We start from the raw sequence: 25,244 nt of genomic DNA on the forward strand, positions 1-25,244 counted from the left end.
TGATAACATTATAATTATGTTATATTATAATAGTCTTATTTATATCTTGAACCGCATTTGAAAGAAATTAAAGAAATGTGCGATTTTAATGAATAAAGATATTTAAATAAAATATATTTTTTTTTATAAAAGTTCATTTTTTAATTGAAAAACCTACTGTTGTATTTTAGGTTTAGAATTTATCTCTTTTGGATATAAAACTCAATTATTTGGTTGAAAAATTAATTATTTTGTTGAAAATGTAACTATTTTGTAAAAAAGTCCCCTTTTCTATCAAAAGTTGAACAACTTTGTTTATTTATTTTTTATTTGAAGGTTCATATATTTCGTTGAAAATTTAAATATTCTGAGAAAAACGAGGGGCTGGTCACTGAGACCTCAGGTGACTCTCGGACTTACGAAAGACCCTGTGGAGTTAACTAGGAATCTCTCAATTCTATTGCGTTATTCCTTGGTTCGTCCCAGTTAGTCTCAGTAAGTCTTAGTGCGTCACGAAAAACCTCGCTGCAGAGTCCAGCCGCCCGGATCGGTGACATCCCCGTCGGAAAGATTTACAACTCTGTCGGATTTTCTGACTTTCTGATTTCTGAGTGACCAGCCCCTCGGAGGAAAATATGCTTTATGTGTTGTTGAAAATAAAACTTTTGACAAGGTAGATAGAAGTAAACTTTGGGAAGTCCTGAAAGAGTACGTATTCAATGGATGGCTCCTACAAGCTATAAAAACAATATATGCAGGCAGCAAAGCAAGTGTAAGAGTGAATGGGAAATTGAGTGACTGTTTCGATATTATTCAAGGAGTTAGACAAGGATGCGTTATGTCTTCATGGTTATTTATATTATGTATGGACAAGTGTTTAAGAATGGCTCTTTTCGACGAAGAGGGTGTGGATCTCGAAACAGTAAGGGTAAGTGGGTTTGCGTTCGCGGATGATAAGGTTGTTACGGCAGAGTCTATCGAAGACTTACAAAGAATGTTGTATAAACTAGATGCAAGCATGAAGAGCATGGGCCTCAAAAATAACGCAAATAAAACATAAACTATGGTGTTCGAAGGTAAGAGTGAGAAAACACTATGCAATATTTTATTAAATGATGAGAGAGTGTAACAAGTTGATAAGTTCGTATGTAGCTTATTTACTATGGACGGGAAGATAGATGAAGAATTAAAAAGACGCATAAACGAAGATAAGGAGGTTATTGGTAGAGCAGGTCCCCTTATCAGAAGTAAAAATATATCAAATAAAGCTCAAATGGCAATACATAATTCTATATTTGTGCCGACTGTTCTATACGGCAGCGAGACATGGGCTTATCAAGAAAAAGATAAGAGTAAAATTAACTCAATTGACATGAGATTCATGCAAATAGTATGCGGGAAAACTCTGATGGACAAAGTCAGTAACGAGATAATTCTAAAAGGATGTGGTGCAGAAGAGACGCTAGTAGACACATGGGAAAGAAATCGGTTAAGATGGTTCGGACATGTCGAGACAATGCCAAATGAACGACTAACGAAAGAAGTGTATCAAGGTAAAGTAAATGGAACCATGCCCAGAGGTGGACCGCGGAAAGAACGGTTAGAATGTGTGAATGAGACCCTAATTAGAAGAGACATAAGAAGTCACAGAAACACGAGAGCCTGCATGAAAAAATGCATGGACATAAAAGAAGCTAGAGAAGTATGCCAGGACAGGAAAGTATGGCATTAAATAGTTAATAAAAAGAGTGTCAGTAGAGTGAATGACCCCTGAAACAAAAGACCTTGGTCACTAATGGACCCAAGTGGGGAACCTTACGTAACGACTTTGTGAGGATCTTCACTTGGGGTGATTGCTAGAGAGATTGATCAGCGACCTGGGTCGAAGCAGTGTTGCGAAACGAACGTTTTATTTACATAAATAGCACGAAAATTCTAGATCAATCTGAAAATTCTCTATCCCTTCCACACACTACTGTTTTCCCCTACCGAGTGAGTCACGCCTACCCTAAAAGGGAAATGGCTTAATGGTGTAACAATTAATCTATTCCATTTTTGGTTAAAAATTGACCTTTTTCAGTTAAAAATGTAACTATTTGGTTAAAAGAATTTTCTTTTTTGGTTAAAGGTTTAACTCTTTGGTTAAAAAATCATGTATTTTGTTGAAAATTCGTCTGTCTTTGTAGAAATAAAATTGTTTTATGGAAAATTTATCCTTTTTGGTTAAAAGTCAAATTTTTCGGTTGAAATATCAACTGTAAATATTTTTTAGTTGCAAAGTCTATTATTTAATTTTAAATTCAACTATATTGTTCAAAATTAAAATCATAATTTATGGGTGGAAATTTCGATTGTTCACTTGAAGTTGAACTACTTAGCAAGAAAATTAATTTTTTTTTATTAAGGATTCATAATTATAGTTGAAAATTCAACTATTTGCCTTTAAATTGACTGTTTTGTTAATGATTTTACTGTTTTGTAAAAAATGAATCTTTTTGGCGTTATAAGTCAACAATTTGATAGAAAGTTAAACTATTTGGTCGACAATTAAAATTCTGGTTGAAAAATCATATTTTTGGGTTAAAATTTTAGCTTTTTTATAGATAATGCTCATTTTAACTTTAAAATTAAATAATTTCGTTGAAAGTTCATGTATTTTGTTGAAAAGTGACCTTGTTTGGTAGAAATGTAATCTTTTTGGTTCAAAATTTATCATTTTTAGTTAAAAATGCAATTGTTCAGTTGAAATGTCAACTGTACACCTTCTTGTGTTTAAAAGTCAATTATATTAACTAAGAGGTGAACTACTTTATAAAAAATACGTTTTTCTAACAAGCTATTCAATTATGGTTGAAAATTTAACTATTTGGTTGAAAATTGAACTCTTTGATTGAAAACTCATATGTTTAGCTTAAAAAATTCAACTTTTTGTAGATAATTCGTCTTTTTTACTTTAAACTTAAATAATTTCGTTGAAAATTCATATATTTTGTTTAAAATTTTTCTTTTTTTGTCGATCATTAATTTCCTTGGTCGACAATTCATCTTATTGGTTGACAATTTAAAAACTTTGTTGAAAATTCATTTTTTCTGCTGAGAATGATTTTTCTTTGCCTGAAAACGTAACTATTCTAGGATTGATTAAAAATTAATCGTGTATATTGGTTAAGTTGGAAAATCATTTTTTTTTATAGAACATCAATCTTCTTGGACGAATATTCACCTTTTCCCTTGAAAATTTAACAATCAATTTTTTATCACAGTTTTTATCTGAAAATTGAACTATTCCATTTTTGGTTGAAACTTTATCCTGTACATTGTATTAGTTAAAAAACCAATTATTTGATAGCAAATTAATTTATTTTGTTAAAAAGTAAAAATTTCGTTTGAAAGTTTATATATTTTGTTAATTAGATTTTTCCCTAAAATCATCGAAAGTAATAGCAAAAGAGAAAGTTTCTGAAAGAATGAACCTCAATTCTGAATAACACTGTAATGCGTTTAAAACTTTATCAATATTTTTAAATAAAATTGTTTAAATTGAATTTAAGGTAAAAATTGAAAAATAATTTATTTTACAAGTTGATTCTGAGTCCGTTAAAAATTAAAGTATTGATAGATATTAGTTTTTAAAATTATTTTCAATTATAACTTCAAATATTATTTCAGTCTAAAAAAATCATATTTTTAACCTATTCAATTTGAAATTTTTTAATTAAAAAAAGAAAATGTCGTTAATTATTAGCAATACTTGACCGTTCATTCAAAACAAGCAATTATACACAACTATTAAAAACTACACAAATTTGAATAGAATGGTTCAAAAAAGAAACTGTTGAATTGTTAAAATTGTAATGAGCTAAATTTTAGCTTTGAACGTTACAATTTTAATTTTAAAAAAGATTCCAAATTAATTAAAAACTTGAAATTATTTTAAATAATTTGAAACACGATGTAGGCTTTTGCAGATTTTTCAAAAAAATAAGGTTTTTGATAATGGTAAAAGATTTTAAAAGAATAACAAAAATTGTTGTGATTGCTGAGGAAATTGAAAATGAATTTTAATTTTTAAAAATGAATTTTGAGTGAATATTTGAAAATATTAAAAAAAAAATTTTTAAATAATCAGCCCGATTTTAAAACAATTTTTTTATTTTGCAATTTTTTTTAATTTTAGGGAAAAAATGTAACTAACAAAATATATGAATTTTCGTAGACAACTTTTTATCATTTGCCCCCCCCCCCCCCCCCTCCTTGTGGACAAACGTGGTCTTTTTATGACCAGCTGGCCCTGATTCCTCTGTCCACGTGGACTTATTCAATATTTTATGAAAATTTGTTTATCCATGGTATTCAAAAGCAAGGAAGCCAAAAGAAGCGGTGAATGGACGGAAAATTCGGTTTTTCTTGAAACCAAAAGCTGAATGGCACAAAAATCAAAGTCTAATAAAAAATAGTGCAAATTTTCTATTTTTTATTTTTTTTTCTTAGAAAAAATTCGCTCAAAACGAAATTCCAGCTGGCAACTGTATTAGGAGCCGAAGGCTTAATTAGTTTTTTTAAATACAATGTCCTCAATCCTAACTTAAATATTTTACTAGAAATTGCATAAAAATTATAAGAAATAGAAATTTGCTTTTTCCGTTTAGAAAATTTCATCGACATGGGTATCTTATTAAGAATCCTCGGTAGAAACGTCAGATCTTTGAATGCAAAAATTGTGGTGTTGTCCTGCTAAGAAAGAAATGTCAGAATTTCAGTACCCATTCTCCTTACTAGCTTGTGTAATTCGTGCACTTTACTTCCTTGTAACCAATGGCTCGCCCTAAAGAGGTCTTTGATCTCTAAAGTCTGTTTTATCTGCTAGATATCGGGAATCCGAGTGATCGATAGACAGGATGGCCTTGAAAAGGAGGCGATTAAAGCAGATATAGTTTCGAATACAACCATCCTCTTTGTCCCTCACCCTCCCGCACTGCCGAACTCTTTCCTCATCGATCATAGAGAATACAACAAGTTTGCAAAGCTTTCCGCAGTCCGCTTCCGCTGCTTAGAAACCCCTTTGTAGTGTGTTTAGTGCAGTTCAGTCCTGGAAGTCTGAAACGTGGCTAATGGCGGCAAATTGCCAGAGCCAGGTTATGTTTGCTTAGGAGTTCCTATTTGCCTGAAGGGCTTCAACTTTTTCCACTTTCCCACAACTTCCGAGAAAAATGAGAGAAAATACATGCTGCACTTTAAATACGAGCCGCGAGTACGAGTCTCGCCTCTAATTCTTCCGTCAGTTCTACAAAAGCCTTCAGATTTCCTCTTTAACTCTCCAACAGATTTACCGAAGTGGCTTCTTACGGTAGCTTCGGCTTCTCGCAAACTCTATCCCGATCGTCAACAGCCTCCTTAATGTAGGTACTAATTCCACTAGGTCTTCTCTGTTTATCTTTTGCCTGACCCCCATGATTTTCAAGTCAAGGGCATCAGGCTTCACTTTCTGCTTGAGATCCTTAAGGACCTCGCGTAGCTCAAACCCTCGTCCAGTTTTATGAGAGCTGCCTCGGGTCGAGGTCGTATCTGCGTCTTCTTCATCCTGTTTGTCATGGATTCTGCTGACGCTTCAGCAGTTTCTTTCTCCTTCTTTGATGCTAAGGTCGTGTCTGCTTCAGTAGTGCAAGTCCTTGCCTTTTATGCCTTTTGTCTGGTGCTACCTGTCTTGACGGGGCTCAGAGAAAGCTCCCTCTCTCGCTTCCAAGATTGGAGAATGGAAGTCTCAACAGCTTCTTCGATTTAAGTCCCAGCCTGGCTACTATTACTCTTTTCCTCTGCTATTAACTTGGTCTTCTCTATTTTCTTGTCCATACCAAAACTAAGGTTTCCTAGTAGCGTAATCATGTTTATCCATCACCTCCCGCATTCCTTTCAAACCATTCCAGATTAGTAAGAATATATTTTTCTTGCCTTTGCAGTATTACTCCATTTGCCAAATGATTTCATCTAGTTCATTGATCGTATTCTTGCTCTCGTGCATGTCTTGCTCCGCGATGATGATAGTTTTCCTAGCCTCCGTTTTCGCGCTTATATCGAGCTTCTCCGTTGCGTCCAACGGACCACCCAACTCTTTACACACGTTTCGGTTTTTGTTATCTTAATACTCAAGGAGGAAACCTGGTATCCTAGAGACACCGTTTAGAACACAGTTGAGAGAACGCTTCGACTTGTTATTGACTCAAATAGTCACAATCATAAGTTTGGCAACGTCGCGTGTGAGCACGCGTGTTATTCGAAATTCGAAAGTCATACATTTAACGGTGTAAATAATTTTTTTCTATTCTCATAGGCTCTGAATGATACTTTTCGCAGCAGATATGGATTTCGGATAACATTTTATATATGTATGTCAGAATTTTTCATTTTTCAATCTTTTTTTATACTACAAAAAGTGCGTCTTCCCATAAGATAACATGTTATTTTCAATAATTGATTTTTCGATTATGAAGCTCTGAAAGGTTCCCAAATGTTACCTAGAGCTTCAGTGCATTTTTATACAACTGCCATCCAAATATCAAACAATTCTCATTTGTAATTTTATTGCCGAGAGTACTTTCTTAAAATAACGTACAATTTTGTAAAATTATCATATTATTTTATCGTTGGAGGTTTGAAATTTGAAATCTGAAAACTTTGATTATTTTAATTAATTAGTTTAAGTTGAGACAAAAAATTTATGTTTTATATGAAACAGTAAAATACGGGAAAAACATTAATTCGCCAATAGTTATTCAATTATTATTTGATCATGCGAAGTTGATTTAACATTTTATTAAATAATAACGACCAATAATTCATCTAGTTTTTCTCTCTATATTATCATATAGAGTTTATCAGTAAACTCAGAGATTATCACAATCCGCTTATGCAGTTCAGACAATTTCCATGGCAGTTGTTGCTACGAATAATTCTTCCCCATGGTGCGCTGCGGGGAGATGGTTGTAAATGTAATACGCACGGGCGATTGTATATTCCATTAATCCGGAAGTATTCTTATTCAAGCTAATACATTTTGAGTTGCGAGCATTTCCGTATCTCCAGCGAACATAGTCATGTATGAGGAATTTTATTGGCTATGCCTAACGAATTGAAAAATGTAATTATTTGTGACTGATTAAAGAAAAAAAAATTTTTTAATTAAATTTAAAAAATTGGAACTTGAAGAATCCAAATCACAACTTTAAATTAAAACATTAAAAGTGGTGTAATCTACATTATATACGTGTTTTATATTGAAAATTAAATATTCACAATTAAATTATTTGAAATTCAAATGCTCTTTTTGTAAATTTCATTATTATATTAAAAATAAAATATTTCACTCTCACAGCTTTCTACATTATGTCAAAATTATAATAAGTTGTGATGCGCTTTAAGCTGAACCGCTGCGATTAGGATTTTAAAAAATTCAATATTCAAAAATTCAAAGCTATATATTCGTATTTGATATAAAGTGACAGGAAATGATTGATAGATTTTTTTATTCAGAATCAACAAAATATATATTTGCTGTCATTTCTATTTAGTATTTACATTTTTCAGAGGTAAAATTAATGATCTTAGGAAAAGTATTTTATAATTATAATATTTTATTATAATCATTTTATAATTTCAAATTAATTAACAGTAAACCCTGCATGTAATTGTATAATGTATGGGTCTTCGTACATGTATATATTATGCACACTGTTCGAAGAGAGATTATATAAATAGTACGTTAAATTTATTAGCATTAAAGAAATTAAAATAACATTTTTGTTTATCAAAAAGCATCCATTTTTATTGTTAATCTTAGCAAAAGTATTTTTGGGCAAAAAGGTGGAGTTGTTGAAAAAGTTTATATTTAGACAATCCTAGTAAAATTAACTCCATTCTAACCCTATAGCTGCCCAGAAACTCAGCAAGAATTGAAGGAATCTGAGAGGAATCTCGTTCCACTGGGAAATGTAAGGAGTAAAGAGTCCTTTGCTCTTGCAGTCTGTTATTTTTTTTGCTTACAATCAGTAGTTTAATAAGGCTTCTTTAGAGCCTGGAAAAGTTTTCATACTAAGGCCAAGCTTTATCTGTTTTCTCTTTTACAGGCGAAACTTCGCGTGATGGTTGAAGAGAACGCAGCGACGGGTGCCCGGCTGGACGGGGAACTGGAAAGGGCGAGAGGAGAATGTGCGTCTTTGAGGGGAGAACTAAGAGATGTCCGGGGTGCCCTGGTACTGAATAATAACAACGCCAATGGTGGGGGGAGCAGTAGTGCAAGTAGTAGCAGTAGCAACAATAATGCCAGCAACACATCTTCGTCGAACGCCTCATCCAGTGGTAGTGGTTTCAATCTGATTCCTGCACAGGAAGTTGGGGAGGTTCAGCCCCAGCAGGATGACACCAAGAGGCTCATTGCTGGCAGTAGTCCGGTGGATAAGAGAAGCTCTGCCAGCGAAAAATCAACTAGTCCTGTGGAGAAAAGAACTAGTCCCATTGATAAGAAGGAGAGAACGAGCCCTATTGACAGAATATCGAGTCCTGTAGGTAAGTCAAAACATTTTACTTTGACTATCATACTAATACCATTTAGGTATTTAATGGCGAAAAATAAATAGAATTTTCATTAAAATGGTGTGAAATTATTTTTATAGTAACGATGATTTAGATAAGTTTATCAATTGATCAAATTTGTTAGTTTCATAAACAAATGCAATATTTTGTTATTTATAAAAAACTTCAAATTAGCGTTTCACTAAAATTATTTGTAATTGGGTTACCAATAATTTTTAATGAGGAAAATTTTTTATGACGTATATTTCTTAATATTATATCGAGCAGAGTCATAAATCAGTCATAATTTTTCGGGTTTTTAAAACTTGAGAAAAGCTCGACGTCGCGACGGACTCGAAGTTTTTGGGTTTTCTGCATAGTTTTAATTGAAATATAGACTTCGATTTTAAATAAATAACATAAAATTTTTTATAAATTTATTCAGAATATTCAGTTAAGTATAGAGTTTGTATGACTTTAAAAAATATTATGATAAGATTTAAATTAAATTGAATGGTCGGGAACCATCAAGGGCTAACCCTTATTCGGAGAATTTTTCCGTAGAACGGATTAACTTTCCACCGAGTACGTCTTGGGATATTTTTTTGAGGAACTTTGTTACTTTATTAAAAATAGTTAGTAGTACTAGAAAACTATTCAAAGCCTTTTGAGAAGTTCTGCAGCATCGAATAGTTGTCAAAAAATCTTAGACGTCTTTTAACTTTTTCTTTGGTTCGTTTGTTTCCGAGATTTAGCAAAGCTTTAACTTTTCTCTTCTTGCTAAAACTTTAAGAGTCCATCCAGTATGTAGATCTTATACTCGGATTTTTAGAATTTAAAAGCGCATGGAAGGAAACATTTTATTCCTGTTAGATTTCATTCTATGTAAAATCTTGAAACACGTGTAATTTATTAGGCTTCTAATGATTATTACGGTTCTAATATTTTAAGATCTGATTTAATTTGAAACGCAATACTACATTTTTCTGTATTTGGAAACATGTGAAACTCTTGATCCTGGTTTATTAAATATTTTCAGAAATGGTTTATTAGTCTAAATGCAAAATTTTTGGCATGCCAATAGTAGCAGCGTTATATATCAGATGAAGATCCTTAATTCGTGCAAAGTAAATTTCGTAGAAGCAACCGTAGCCCATAAGCTTGTAAGGATATATAGAACACAGTAGAAGTATGTGCTTTCTCCTCAAGCTCTGGCCGATCTCCAAGCAAGTCTTATCTTCAAAACCTGATCGCTCGGGGTTCCTTGCCCAGCACGGCAATAAGCTATGGTTGATGTAGATATACTCAATACCCAATCAGCGAATATCAAGTAGGTACACCCTGGAAGTAGAATTGAATTTCTTTCGAAGGAGTAGAGCTTTGAGTACATTACTTATTTTCCCAGTATATATATATATATATATAATTAAAAATTTTGTCATAAGGACAACCGCAGTATTTCGCCTGGAGCGGGTGCTAATCTGAAACATTGCACCCGCTCCATGCGAAACAGCGGTGAAATTTCAGCCGCAACCACGTCTCACGAACGTGAGATAGGTGGTTACAGTCTCTAACGGACTCAATACGACGATCCAGCAAAAGCCTCGTGCACCCTAAAACACGGAGCGACCCAAGGAATACTGCCTTCTGCATTTTCCCCGCAAGTGTTTTAGCATATTGTTGACACGCAGGGATGCTTTTTAGGACATTAACGAGTGAAAGCTTAGCACCTCCAAGAGCGCCGATGATACGGATGATTAGTTTAACAGAATATTCCGGATACAATCCTTGCAACTGCCTTATAAGGCCTCGATACCTCTCTTTCTTTTCATTCTCCTTGGCTATGATGTTTTTGTCAGCTGGTGTCGAAAATTCGTTAACGAACATGGTTCGCTTCTCGAAATTAAGAAGAACCATGTCAGGCCTCGAGTGAGACACAGAAACAATTATCAAGAATATGAAGTTCCAATGTATGCGGCACTCTCCATTCTCGACAATTGACTCGATTTCCCTAGGAGCATTTAGAGGAGCGATATTAAGGTTAATGCCGTAAGAGTGACAGAGATCGTAATAAATCACTATTAGTGCTAAATTGTGCCTTTGGATGTAGGTCTTTCCCGCGTGAGTTGGACAACTAGATAGTCTGTGAGCTAAATGCTCGGGGTGTGCATGGCACGCCCTGCAGCTACCATCAAGAATGTCTTGGCTCAAAATGTGGCGACGGTATGTTAAGGTGGAAATGATACCGTCTTGGCATGCCAACATGAAACCCTATGTACCAGACTTCAATCCGGGCGATTTAAGGAAAGCAAGCCTTAGCTCACAAGACATTGACTGGTCCTTAACATTTCAGTGAAAGATACCGTGCATCCTCTTATCGAGGAGCTGTTCACGAAAGTTTTTCTCTTGTGCTTTCTTAAACCGGGCTTTCAGAAGTGAGTGCTCGAGACAGATAAGATTTGATGCATTTTGCTCACCACTAATAATTAAGTTAAGTCCGAGTGTTTCAGCAGCCTCTTCCGTTGTTTGTACAGAAACACTCTTTTGCCCACTTCTTCTTGATTGACCCACCTCTCCCTCCGCTCTAGACTTATCTTAGCGTCAGATAGTATCCGTATTGTTTCAACAGTATGCTGGTAGTTCAGCATGGTTTCGCAGACGTTGCTGCAAAAAGTGCGATAGCTCCGGGTGTTTCTCGCACCACAGAGCATGCAGCTGTGCCATGTAACCCCGTTCAGGGACCACACTCACATCGTAGCACTCTAGCAAGTCGTGATTCAGTCGCTCCGTCCACCTTAAAGTCGCGAGATCCCGCCGATCCATCGCATTGAATCCATTTTCATTGGCTCCCCCAGCTCTAGAGTGGTCGGCATTGTTGGACAACCCATTTTCGGGAGCCCTGCGCGTTCTGTTGTTTTGAACCGCACTCACTACAACCATGTTTGATGTTGTCATTGTTGTTCCCACGATAAGCTAGGGAAAGGGGTTCGTCCATCCTTGTAGAGACCCGCTTGCAAGGATAAGGCTGCGTACTCTGAGAGGTCGCCCGGTAACCCAAAGTCACCGTTCTAGACACCTCAGCCCGGTGCCATTCAGCTTTCGGCACGGTTGTCACACCTCCGCTTGGGGGTCAATTCCTTCAGGACCACCCCTGGACCTCTGGGCTATCAATTATTGTATGTATAATGCAGCGAGAGCTTTGGTCGATGCGAGCCGTAAAACAAAACCAACGGTTGATCATAATACCAAAAGACGAATGCATCAACTTCCCATAAAGATAGGCTGGGCAAGACAGTACGCGTCCCGCAATCAGTGTGTGATTGACTACATCACATCTAGCAGGAATTTTACATCCAAGGTTCGAAAGTTCGCGCGCGAACTCCAGACTCGTTATCACACACTTAACAAGTGAAAGCTGCTGACCATCAGGCAGCATATTGTTGAGAGAATACGGATACTACTTGACGCTAAGAGAAGTCTAGCGCGGAGGCAGAGGTGAGTCAGAGAAAATCAACACTTTCTCTCTGACCCATCTGGACTCGTTGAAGACCCTTCAGTTACTGTCGACCACCCGCCCAAACCAGAGGAGGTCGAAGTATTTTGGAGAGAAGTCTACGAAGTGCAGGATAGGCTGGACGAAGACTCAGAAAATATAAACAGCTTCCAGGGGCTGTGTGATTCCCTCATAACACCTGATGAAGAATGCAAACGCATCACTACCGAGGAGGTGAAAAAAGTATTAAGAGGAATGAAGAACTAATCTGCACCGGGACCAGATTGTGTCAAAACCTTCTGGTGGAAGAAGTTTCCTTCAACCCGTCAGCATTTGGCCCCCATTTTCACCTCATATTCAAAGTCGGAAGAGCCGATTCCGGAAGTCTCCTTTCAGAGAGGTGTCTTTCAGGGCACCACCGTGAGCCGACTCCTTTTTTGTCTCACATTATTGCCACTATCTCTAGCACTTCGCCATTTCGACGGGTACTTGTGCAGCAAACCTGCAGATCGAAAGTGCAAGGTCACTTATGTATTTTACCTGGACAATCTTAAGATCTATGCTGAAAACAAAGAGCAACTACATCTAACTCCAGAGATTGTCGAACGATATACTAAGGAAATTGGAATAGAATTTGGGTTAGACAAATGCGTCAAGGTTTATATGAAGCTAGGTAAACTTAATGGAATCCCTGAAGTTCCTGAGCGCGTTGATAGAAGCGCTATACGACACCTTTGCGCTGGAGAGACCGATACATACCTGGGCGTGCCACAGAGCCGCATTCAGGATTTGAAATCTATAAAAGATACTCTCGGAAGCAGATACAAACGTCTCATCTGACAGATTTGGTCTTTCGAACTGTCGGCGAGGAACAAAGTATCTGCAACGAACATGCTTGCCGTCCCGGTACTACTCTATTCATTTTGAGTAGTTCCAAGGACGAAGAACGAGGTCAGATCTCTTGATATCGGGACAAGAAAGGTTATGCATATGAACAAAAGCATGCATCTTAAGTCTTCCGTTCCGCGACTGTACATCTCACGCCGTCAAGGGGGGGCAAAGGAGCGTTCCTGTACAAAGCAGCGGAAGAGGCTGCTGAAGCACTCGGACTTAACTTAATTATTAGTGGTGAGCAAAATACATCAAATCTTATCTATCTCGAGTACTCACTCCTGAAGGCACGGATTAAGAAAGCACAAGAGAAAAACTTTCGTGAGCAGCTCGTCGTTAAGAAGATGCAGGGTATCTTCAACAGAAATGTGGAGGATCAGTGAATGTCGTGTGAGATAACGTTTGCTTTCCTTAAATTGCCCGAATTGAAGTCTGGTACAGAGGGTTTCATTTTGGATGCCATGACCTTTTCATTTTGGCATGCCAAGACGGTGTCATTTCCACCTTAACATACCGTCGCCACATTCTGATCCAAGACATTCCTGATGATAGCTGCACGGCGTGCCATGCACACCCCGAGAATTTAGCTCACATACTATCTAGTTGTCCAACTCACGCGGGAACGACCTACATTCAAAGGCACAATGCGGCACTGAGAGTGCTTTATTACCATCTCTGTCACTGTTACAGGGTTAACCTTAATATCGCTCCTCTAAATGCTCCCAGGGAAATCAAGTCAATTGTCGAGAATGGGAAGTGCCGCATATACTGGAACCTTCTATTATCGACAATTACTTCTGTTGCACACGCGAGGCCAGACATGGTTCTTCTTGACTTTGGGAAGCGAACAATTTTCGTTATCGAATTTTTGGCATTAGCTGACAAAAACATCATAACCAAGGAGAATGAAAAGAAAGAAAGGTATAGAGACCTTATAAGGGAGTTGCATCGATTGTACCCGGAATATTCTGTCAAACTAATCGTCTTTATCAACGGTGCTCTTTGAGGTGCCAAGCTTTCACTCTTGTGTCAACATTATGCTAAAACACTTGCGGGAAAAATGCAGAAGGCGGTAGTCCTTGGATCACTACGTGTTTTCAGGGTGTACGAAACTTTTGCCGGATCGTTGTATTGATTCCGTTACAGATTGTGACCACCTATCTCACGATCGTGAGACGTGGTTGTGTCTGAAATTTGACCGCAATTTCGCTGGGAGCGGGTGCAATTTTTCAGATTAGCACCTGCTCCCAGTGAAATCCTGCGGTTGTCCTTATGAGAATTTTTTAATTTATGTGTAATAAATTAGAATACGTACGTTTGTATTAAAAAATAAGAAAGCGCATTTACTTTACATAGAAAAAACGGAGTGTAAATTTTTCGGATAACTAATAAAGTGGTAGGGCCTCCCATTGGACACAAACGTTAAAGAACGTTATAAGAACGGCTTAAAAACATCCTAAGTCAGTCTAAATAAGTTTCCATACAGATACAATGATCTAGTGGCGTTTAAAAGATGTATTTCACACATGAAACGTTTTTAAAACATTATTTTGTCTGACTTAGGACAGGTTTTGAAACTTTCATATTAGTTTAGTAGTTGTACTCACTACTTTACTTGTTTTCGCAACATCTTCCGATGATAGATAATCATTCTGAGGTAGTTGTACTTACTATGTACTTCAAGTAGTACCTAAGTCTTATTATTAAATTAGAAAGCCTTACAATTAAATAATAGTTCTGAGTGCACATTAAGGATTAATCTTAACTATTGAACTTGGTATAATTTTCACTTCTGAAAGGGAAAATACATCATTCATCAAAAATCCATTTTCTTTTATGTTCAGTATAAAAACTTGAAGAATTTCCATTAAGAGGATTGGAACATGTACCCAACCACAAAATTAAATTGCCTCATTTTACGCTATAACTATCAGAATTACGTATTTTTTGCCAATTTTCCCTAATTATTTTTCCCCAGGATAACTCATCGATATAAAGATGCTGTATTACTTAGATCAAATCGTAGAAGCTTCATGCCTAACGAATAAACTTTTAATCCGTACCTTGTAGTTTTTCGAAGTACGATGGTCAGTCCAAAAGTAAGTTTAAAGGTGTACTAAAAAATCGAAAATACATGAATAAAAATGTATTTACAACTGTTACGGTTATAATAATTTGTGGAACATAATCGCTAGCATGATCCAAACATTTTGCTTAGCATAGGGACCATTTTTCTAAACATTGACTTACCATTTCGGACCCTTCTTAATCTAAACGCCAACTATTAGCTGTATTCACCATCTCATCATTTCTAAAGTGCTTGGAGTTCGAAGATGTGCAATTCAAAATCAGTCAATAAACCTTGTGTTATTCTTGCTCTATACGATATTGCATTTTCGGAAGCGTCCCGGACTCCTCAAAAAAAGATTACTGATGTTTCACGAGAATGTAAGATTCATGCATACTGTAATAATGATCCAACATTTGCTGACTGATTTTGGATAGGACATTTTCGACCAACCATCGTACTCTGCAGACTTGGCTACTAATTATTTCCGCTTTTTTCTAGCATTTAAAGTTCATTTAGGGGATAAGCACTTTAGGAATGATGAAGAGGTGAAGACAGTGGTCCCGTCGTCGCACATTTACGCCTTTCACCTTCAGCAAAATGCCGCGGCGTTTTGCTGAAGGTGAAAGGCCCGCAATAATACTCCAATGATTTGAAAAATGGTATCGGGCTGGTGATTATGTTGCAAAATGATTATAATCCTAAAATTTGTAAATAATTTTTTTCCATTTATTTTCGCTTTTTGGAGCGTCTTTAAACTTACTTTTCGACTGACCCTCGTAATCTGCTGATCTCGGAGTTCCCAGCAGATTCAGAACTTTCAGTATATTTAAGTATTGAACAAATGTAGAGACTTCCGCAAAAACTCCGAAAAAGTACTAAACGTGGCGCGTTATTGCCGCGCGAATTCTCAGGTTTCAGTCCTGCAAATTTCGCCAAGGAACAAAACTTTTAACCTGTAATACTTGTATTTTTTGGAAAATGTATTGGTGTTAAATGTGGTTACCTTTATTTTTTGGGCTTACAGTTGCTATCGTTACTAATATGGACGTGGGTGAAAGCAGCAAAATACCGTAATGTCAAGGTAAATTTTACCTGATGGTGTATAAGTTTTGTTACAGGCAATCTTAATGCAAAAATATCGATTATTTCAATTATCTCGATTGTATAAGTTTGATTATAGAGATTTTGTAGAAATCACCTACTTTATTTATCAACTATTATAATTTTAACTGATTTTATTTATAAAGAGTGTGTTCGGATCATTTATCTCTATACAGCTCGAGGATCTATTCACTGAGAAATCTTAAAATTATGAATGCGGCAGTTTCAATCGAATTCTTATAAAGAGTTACAATATATCTTTTAGATTACCGGAAGTTCTGGGACTTGGCTAAACTCGGTGGCGCGTTCGCGTAGAGTTGGCTAATAGTTAGTGTTTAATGTTTATGTTTATAAATAATTAATTTTGCCAGATCAGGAATAGGCAGAGAAGAATCGTTAGAAATAATGAATAGTTCAAATTTAATTTAACTTTATTTCACTGATCCGAAAAGATGGGACAACGATCTGTCGCGAATCACTTATGTCACGCGAAAAGCTCACTTATGTGGTGCCGTGACAAAATGATAGGATGCTTCTCATCAAAACTGATAAGAGCATGTCGGAGTCTTCCAAGTAACCTCAAGAGATTGTTGGAATCCAAAAATGGATTCAAACTTTTTAATAGCGAGCTCTTTGGAACCACCCTTTCTTGTTCGTTCAAAGCTTTTATCTCATTAGAAAAGGAATGTGCCTGGACAAATTTAATCCAAAATATAACAGCTTGTTGGCTTTCAATCGCATTAAGAGAAATATTGGAAATTTAGGTTTAGGCTTATTAAGTTTTGAGTGCTTGAACACAAAGGCATCAGTAATGCTTTTACAATAGGCCGTTACGCGAAGCAATCTTGGCCAAGAGGAGAATTTAAGCATCAAGTTAAATAGACTTTTACTCACACTCAAAACGTGATGACTCTCTAGTGGCCACTGTTCTAAATTTGATTGCGAAAGGGCTGCGTGGCGATGTTCAGGCCATTTTGAGGAATGCAAAGTTAATCAAAGTGGGCCTTGCCACTATGAGGAATGCTTTATCAATTTTTCGGGCATGATTCCCTGAGTAGCGCTGTCGGCCGGATTATCTTTAATAGAAATGTATCGCCATTTCGCGCGAGGTACCACCTCATGAATTAGGGAAACTCTATTAGCGAGAAACACAGACCAATTGGAAGAATGTTTTCCTAGCCAAGCGAAAACTGTTAAACGATCAGTATGACAGTAAAGAGGTATTTTATCCAATGACATAGTTTCCATGACAAACTTAAGTGTCTTAGTTAGCAACGCAGCTCCACACAACTCCAAACGAGGAGTCGATACATATTTAACAGGAGCTACTTTAGATTTAGCCATTAGTAGGCAAACATGAGCCTCCTTTAAATCTTCACTAAGAATTCTAATGTAAACGGAAGCTGAATAAGCTTTTGACGAAGCGTCAGAAAAGCCATGAAGTTTGAATTCAGAGTTTGTCTGCAATTGTCATGTCCATCTCGGGACTTTAATAGCTTCTAATTTTTCCAGAGAACCATGTTAATTTTACCATTGAATTTCAAGATCATCAGGTAGTCTGTCGTCCCAATGAAGTTTACGCAGCCAAAGTTCCTGCATTAAAATTGTTGTCACTATTATGACTGGAGTTATCCAACCCATAGGATCATACAACTTGGCTATTAATAAAAGAACACTCAGTTTTGTTGGATTTTCGACTAAAGAAGAAGAAGTCACTTTAAAAAGGAATAAATCAGACTCAGGATCCCAAAATAAACCTAGAACCTTCAGCTGAGCATCCTTTGCTAACGGAAATTCGGTAGCACGTTCGTGTTCTCCCGAGGGACAATCTTCCAATAGTTCGGGTTCATTTGCGGCCCATTTTCGCAAATGGAAATCGCCAGCTTCTAATAATAATGTGACTTGAGCTCGCGCCTGTTTAGCCTCAATCTGACTATCTCCACTAAACAAAACACCATCGACGTAAATATTATTTTCGAATATAGTTTGGGCTAAAAGAAATCAATTTCCTTCAGCATAAGCTAACTACTTTACCACTTTATTAGCCAAATAAGGAGCACAGGCAGTAACATAAGTAACGGTTAAAAGTCTATAAGCGACTAGCCTTTTATCAGGAGAAATCCAGGCAATTCTTTGATAGTCGCAATCCCGAGGGTCAACTAGAATTTGTCTAAACATTTTTTCAATGTCAGCCATATAAACAAAGCGATGTGGAATGATTGAAACCAAATCATTCCGAATCTTAGGACCGATGTGAAGAGAAGAATTCAAGTAAGAATTATTGGAAGTTAAACGGGAAGCGTTGAAAACAACCCTCAACTTAGTAGTGGAACTACTTTCTCTTAACATAGGGCGATGAGGCAAATACACAGTTTGTGGAAAACTATCCAGTTCCTTTTCTTGAAGAAGTTCCATGTGTCAAAGGCTTTCATATTCTGATGAGAAACGGTAGTGTTGTAACAATAATTCCGACTTCTCCGATAAACAACGAAGTACTTTATTCAAAACGATCTTACCTCTCTCCAGGGATGCACCTATTTTTATGGGAGGACCGTTTTTAAAAGGTAAGCGTATCATGTAACGTCCGTATTTTGTTCGTGGGTAAGTCGTGGCGAAATGCTCATCACAAAGCATTTCGTCATCTGTCAAAGTATTTTTAAATCGAACTTCCTCCAACTCCCAGAACCTGGTTAAGTCTTTATGCAAGACTTCTGCTGAAATAGCCAGATGTGCTGTAACTGGAATGTTAATTTCTATTTGATTTGTGACTGAGACCGGCCCAGATAATATCCAACCAAAAACGGTACTTGGCGCATTAAGAGAACCCAATATACCCTGTTGGAGACCAGGAAGTAAACATGAGCCATATTTATCGGCCCCTAAAATCAAATCAACTTGATGGGAGCTAAAGGGATTTGGATCTGCTAACCCTATCTCTTTTAATTGATCTTCATTCCGCCCGTTAGATCTTACAGGAGGAGCATATGCTGTAAGGTGCAATAATACTATAGCTTGGATGTGGACTTTAGGATAGTTTTTTTCTGTGGAAATTAAATTAAATTGTGCTAACTTTTTTGAAGAACCAATATTAGCTTCTTCAACACAATATACTACTGCTTTAACCTTTTTGTAGCGTGGACTTAATATTTTCATTTCTCTCTCGGTAATAAAACAACATTCAGATCCTTGGTCCAGCAAAACTCTAAATCTGTGACTTCTTCCATTTTCGGCTTGGAAGGGAATAACAGCCGTAGCGAATAAGGTTGATCGCGATAAATTTGGATGAGTATTAAGAAAATGAAACGAAACTTTATCGTCTTTATCGATTGTTTTGAAGCCTTACTCTTTTCTTCAGAACTCGCACCAGGTGTTGAAGCTTTAATAACCTCCAAAATACGTATGCGAGTCTCCAAAAATGAGTGAAATTATTGATAAGTAGGATAATCGGTGCTAGAACCAATATACATTTCCCATTCCTTGAGAGTACTAATATCAAACTTTTTAACCATTATAAAAACAAGTAAATCACTCCAATGTTCTGTTAAGCGTTCAAGATTTTTGAGAGCCTCCAATTACTCATTTGTTTTATCGCGTAAGTTTTTTAAGTCTTCTAGAATAGTATTCGACACATTAGGTAGATTGATAAAGGCTTGTAAATAAGTTGAGATTAAAGCTCTTTTGTTGTGAAATCTGGTCTTTAGCGACTCCCAAGTGGAGAAAAAATTAGCATCAGTTATCGAAACATGTCTTTAAAAACCTTCAGCTTTGCCCTTTAAGGACAATTTCAAATATTGTAATATTGTTACATTTGACAAGGGATCGCTTTGAATTACTAAAACATTAAATAAATCGCGGAAATTCTCTCAATCCTTGTAGTCTCTTGAAAACTCCGGTAAATTCAGTGGAGGAAGTTTAACAGGCAAGGAATCATGACGAATAATTTGAGACTGATTTGAACTTTCATTAGCCTTAGTCTCAGGAGTAAGCAAGACCAATTGATTATACAAAAAATCTCGCGCATTGAGATAAGCATCTTCAGTAGCGAGATATTTAGACTTTTTGAAATATTTCAATTTCTCACGTTCAGCCGACGTAGTTCCAGCTTTAATTTTCAGATGCAGGGTTTCGCGATTCTTCCAGCGTTGGTCAAGAAGTTCTATCCTGGATTTGACAGCAGCCACTGTTAGATTGGCTTTTCCAATTTTCTTAAAATTGATTTCAGCGCGTAGAATAGCCTTAGAAATATCTGATAACTCAGAAAATAATGGATAAATTTTAACAAAAGGAGAAATTTAAATTGACAGTTGCTGATAATTCAGCTAAAATTGAAAAGTTTTAATTTGCAAACTAAAGAACTCATTTGCTTTAATTTTAAAGTACTCTGACAATGCGAGAAAATTTGAGTGTACGAGAGCATAATTATTAATAAACTGTCAATAAATCATCATTGAAATACTACGGTCTGAATTATTATTTTATTCGCCAGAACGAGCCTTTCTCATTATGGGTAAATTAAAGTTGTCGTATTACCACTGGAGAAGGTTAGAAATCGACGAAGTCTAAAATTAAATGTATTGACAATCATCCAAATATCAGCTGGCAAACCTGTTATTTCTTTCTTCAGGTGAAGAATGATCAAAGACCGATCCAGTGAAGAATGACAGTAGGAAAGAGTACAGTACAGATTGTTTGGAGAAGGACGACTGCTACGTGACCTCAAGCCGTCATATTTTTCACCTAGTTCCTGTGCTTTCACTTAATAAAATTTCTCACTTTGGCCTTTTCTGTATTAATTTTACACTTTTGAATGTTTTTTCACGATCTTCTATCTGACTCGAAGGACCATTTTTTTAATGTTTATGTTGATAAATAATTAAGTTTGCCAGATCAGGAATTGACAGAGAAGAATCGTTAGAAATAATGAAGAGTTCAAGTTTTATGTTCAGTAGAGAATACTTGGCAGGCTAAGACAATTTTTGAGAACCACACAGATCACTCACTCGTTTATGTAGACATTTTTTTATGACGTAAGTTTTAATGTCTTTATTGAGTTAATCACTTTACTGATCCGAAAAGATTGGACAACGATATGTTGCGAATCACTGCTGCTCGCACACTATTTTTCTCAAGCTAAAAGGCTATCATCACACACTCAAACTGAGAAGTCACGTGACTTCTTTCCCGCTCCTAAGCTTCAACCCTTTTACCACAATCTCATTTCTACTTTCTGCCGCCACCTCCTCCTCCTCCTTTTCGTCCCTACGCTTTCCCACTTTCCCTTCCATAATGTGCTCTAGCCTCTCCCAGATCCCTTTCTGCTCGTCCTCCGCCCTGCTATTGCTTCCATGCCTGCCTTTCCCTCCATCTTCTCTAGTGTTCTCTCTGGTCTTTCCTTCCACACCCTATTTTTTTCTTCCATCTGTTTCACTTTAACTCATTTTACGTTCCTCACCGACACCAGCTATCTCTGAAAATAAAATTTTAATATGTAATTATTCCTCGAATTATTCGAACAATTTTCGGGATGAGTGTTTGATGAACATCCCTTCTCATATGTTATAAGGTGGTCGAAAAACTGCTCAAAGCGGATGATATCCTCAATATCTTCTTTCAGCTCCAGTGTTTTTGGGATCTTATATACCTCTCTCAAAAGTTCTCTATCTGGTTGGGCTTGGGTGGATTTTGGACAGTAACAGAAGGAACGCTGAAGAGGCACGATAATAGATAATATTTAATTTATTCAAAATATGTCGCAAGAGATCATTAAAATCCGGTCAAATATGCGAAAAGAGAATACACAAAACATAAACAAATACGAAATTGAGCCGATTTTCAATATAAAGTTTCCTTTTTTCGATTTCACTATATTATTTAATTCCATTTAACCATAAATATCTCACAAATAACATTTTTTTTAATGCTCCTTGGTAGGTTAATTTTTTATTTATAATTGTTCATAAAAATGTAATAAACAAATGTGAAATCAAGCCATTTTAATATTAAGCCAACCTTAAATAAATATATTTCGCTTTTTAGCATACCCTGTGGTGTTAAAGGGTGTTGCTTTATTGTATATTTATTAACGAACTTTGATAAACAAACTATAAATTGTCGTCTTATTATTATTTATCACGGGAAAGGTCTTTTAACAATTCACTTTTGTATTAAAAAAACTTTAACTTTGCATAATCAACTGTAAAAAATCATTTGTGCCACATTTGCATAATTCAGTTCAATATTGAACCTTTATACTTATAATAATTAACGTCATGAATTACCTAAAATGTAGGCTTAATAATAGTATGTAAGTTACCCGACCCAACTATAGCCACTATTCTCTACTATAGACTAAAAAAGGCATAATTTTCTTTACAGAAAGACGGAATGTATCGCCATGTCGAAGCCCGAGCGAAAAAGCTCGAAGACCTTACGCTACAGTTCTGGAAAACGCTAGATTGAGTGGTTCAGGTGGAAGTGTAGATTCAAGATCAGGAAGTGCGAGTCCAGAGCGAGGGTCGTCGAGTGCAAGGGGATCGTTTCTCCATCGAGGAGGTAGCGAACGATCAAGCATTGAGAGGCTACGAATCTCCACAAATCGTGACCCATTAAGGTCATCCAAAGATTTAAATGATGTGGAAAAAGATAGCAAGGATCTCGTAGACGGAGATGTCCGTGCTGATGAGGACAACGAACCACCAGGTCCAGCTCCAGGCAGCAGGCCAACGTCCCCGGCTAATTCCCTCGGTGAGTTCTCATCGTTAAATTATAAACGTCACGCTCCTATTTTCACTGAGGAAATGTTTTTAATACCCAGTTGGGTAGAATAATTTACTAATTTATTATATGCCATGTACAATTTTATTATACTTTAGGATGTCTAGAAAAATTCATTTCTCTCATTATTTTCTCGACAGGCTAATTTTTGATCTAGCTTCACACGGGTGATCTGACTGAATACTTTCGAATATTCTGCAATATTCAAAAACTTATACGGACTTCAACTTCAAAGAAACATGTAGAATACTTTCAGTGAATTCTAGAACACATACTTAGGTTTAACGTATGTATTTTAATTATAAATCTTTAGAGATGTTAAAATGTTTCAAAATTATTGTTTAGAGGTTCTTTAGTATTCACGCAACTTCCTATTGTTGTCTTATGTTGGTAGTCTGTGGAGGAGGGTCAGAGAAAAATGAGAGTTACATGGAGCATTATGTTACTTATATTTTGAAGTAACACCAATTTTTTCTATATCTATATTTTTTCAGAAATTGTACAATGATCTTGCCTTTTGCAGATTATTCTGGAATATTATGAAATGTTTTTGAATGTTCTATAGAATACCAGATAAAAATGTAACTCCGTGATATTCTGGAATAATCTAGAGTGTTCTGCGTGATTTTTTAAAAAACTATCCTCATTATAAATATCTCTATAATTTTTGAAACGCTCTTAACCTTACTAGAATATTTTTTAATGTTTTCGAATTTCTCACATATCGTATAATAATATATTTTATAATGATTTTGAAATATCTGAAATATTACCCAATATTTTCTAAAATACTTTTGAATTTTGTAGACAAAATTCTATTTAAAATTCTGTAAAAATGTTGGAATGTTCTGAGCTGTTCTCAAGTGCCCTATTATTTTGTTGAAAATAATATTCTTCAACAATATTTTTGAAATTTCGAGAATATTTTGGAATGCTTTGGAATCTGCTGGAGTTTCCTAGAATGGTTAACAATTTTACAGAACGATCTTTATTTGCAATATTCTCCAATTTTCTGAATTAGGGCATCGTACAATTTCTTCCTTATATAAATCTTTAATGTTCATGAATTCTCAGAAATGTTTAGGGGCCATCCATATACAACGTGGACACTTCATGGGGGGGGGGGGGGGGGGGTGACAGTAGGTTATGGCGAAATTACACGCTTGTCCACGAGGAGGACCGGGGGGCTCGAGCTAGAATCCACGTGGACACACATTTCCCTAAATCTGCGGAAAATATACTGAAATGAGACAAGTTATACTCTAGATATACTCGAACTTTTATAATGTACTCGCGCACAATATAATTTTTATTTTTATTATAATTCTTTTCACGACTTTTTCTTTGTAATTCAAATAATGTTTAAGCTCACGTTCTTAAACTAATCCGAATTTTTATGAGCCAATCCAACGCTCTTTTTAGACTTCTTGTAGTCCGGGAGCTCGCAACAATTCTATGGACCTCATTTTAGTAATCACTAAAATTTCAAATTCTTTTGTTTTCACAGTCAACAGTTTGTAATTCGTTGACTAACTAACAGCTGTCGGTGCCTTTTGCAACAATTTATCGTTAAATTGGTCAAAAATTCGAGTGGAAAAACATCATTTTAGTATCATAGTATATCATATATTAGTATTGTATCATATATTTAGTATTGTAATACTCTTGAAACCCATTGAGGATGATTTTTTAGGTGAAAAGAACTAACCAAAATCTTGACTTGCAGCTTCTGAGTGGTGCCAAACTTGACTGGCTGGCTGTCAAACATATAAAAAAATGACAGGATGTCAATTAGAACCTTCATTTTAGTACTCTTGAAAACCATAGGGGATGATTGTTTAGTTGCAAACAACTAACAAGAAGTTTGACTGTCAGCTCCTGAGTGGTGCCAAAGTTGACTGGCAGGCTGTCAAACATGCCAAAAATTCGAGTGAAGAAACGTCATTTTATTACTCTTCAAACCCACATGGAATTAGTGTTTGAATCCTAAAAACGAACAAGAAGTTTGACTGGCAGCTCCTAAATGGCGCCAAACTTGACTGGCAAGCTGTCAAACATGCCAGAAATTCGTGTGAAGAAATGTCATTTTAATACTCTTGAAACCCATTGAGGATGATTTTTTAGGGGCAAAGAACTAACAAAAATTTTGACTTGCAGCTTCTGAGTGGTGCCAAACCTGACCGGCCGGCTGTCAAACATATACAAAAATAACAGGATGTCAATTAGAACCTTCATTTTAGTACTCTTGAAAACCGTAGGGGATGATTTTTTAGTTGCAAACAACTAACAAGAAGTTTGACTTGCAGCTTCTGAGTGTTGCCAAACTTGACTGACAGGCTGTCAAGCATATAAAAAAATGACAGGATGTCA

General features: G+C 36.1%; 1 protein-coding gene across 2 annotated transcripts in view; it reads left to right on the forward strand.

Moving 5' to 3' along the window:
• The window catches only part of LOC117167570 (kazrin), a 182,226-nt gene that overhangs the window by 64,348 nt on the left and 92,634 nt on the right, over positions 1–25,244 (forward strand). For both annotated transcript variants that reach the window (XM_033352604.1, XM_033352605.1), the window contains exons 3-4: positions 8,100–8,538; positions 22,476–22,844. In XM_033352604.1, the coding sequence (XP_033208495.1) occupies positions 8,100–8,538; positions 22,476–22,844 (808 nt within the window). The remainder of the gene's footprint in view (positions 1–8,099; positions 8,539–22,475; positions 22,845–25,244) is intronic.

Source organism: Belonocnema kinseyi, chromosome 2, assembly GCF_010883055.1.
Source record: "Belonocnema kinseyi isolate 2016_QV_RU_SX_M_011 chromosome 2, B_treatae_v1, whole genome shotgun sequence".
NCBI lineage: Eukaryota > Metazoa > Arthropoda > Insecta > Hymenoptera > Cynipidae > Belonocnema > Belonocnema kinseyi.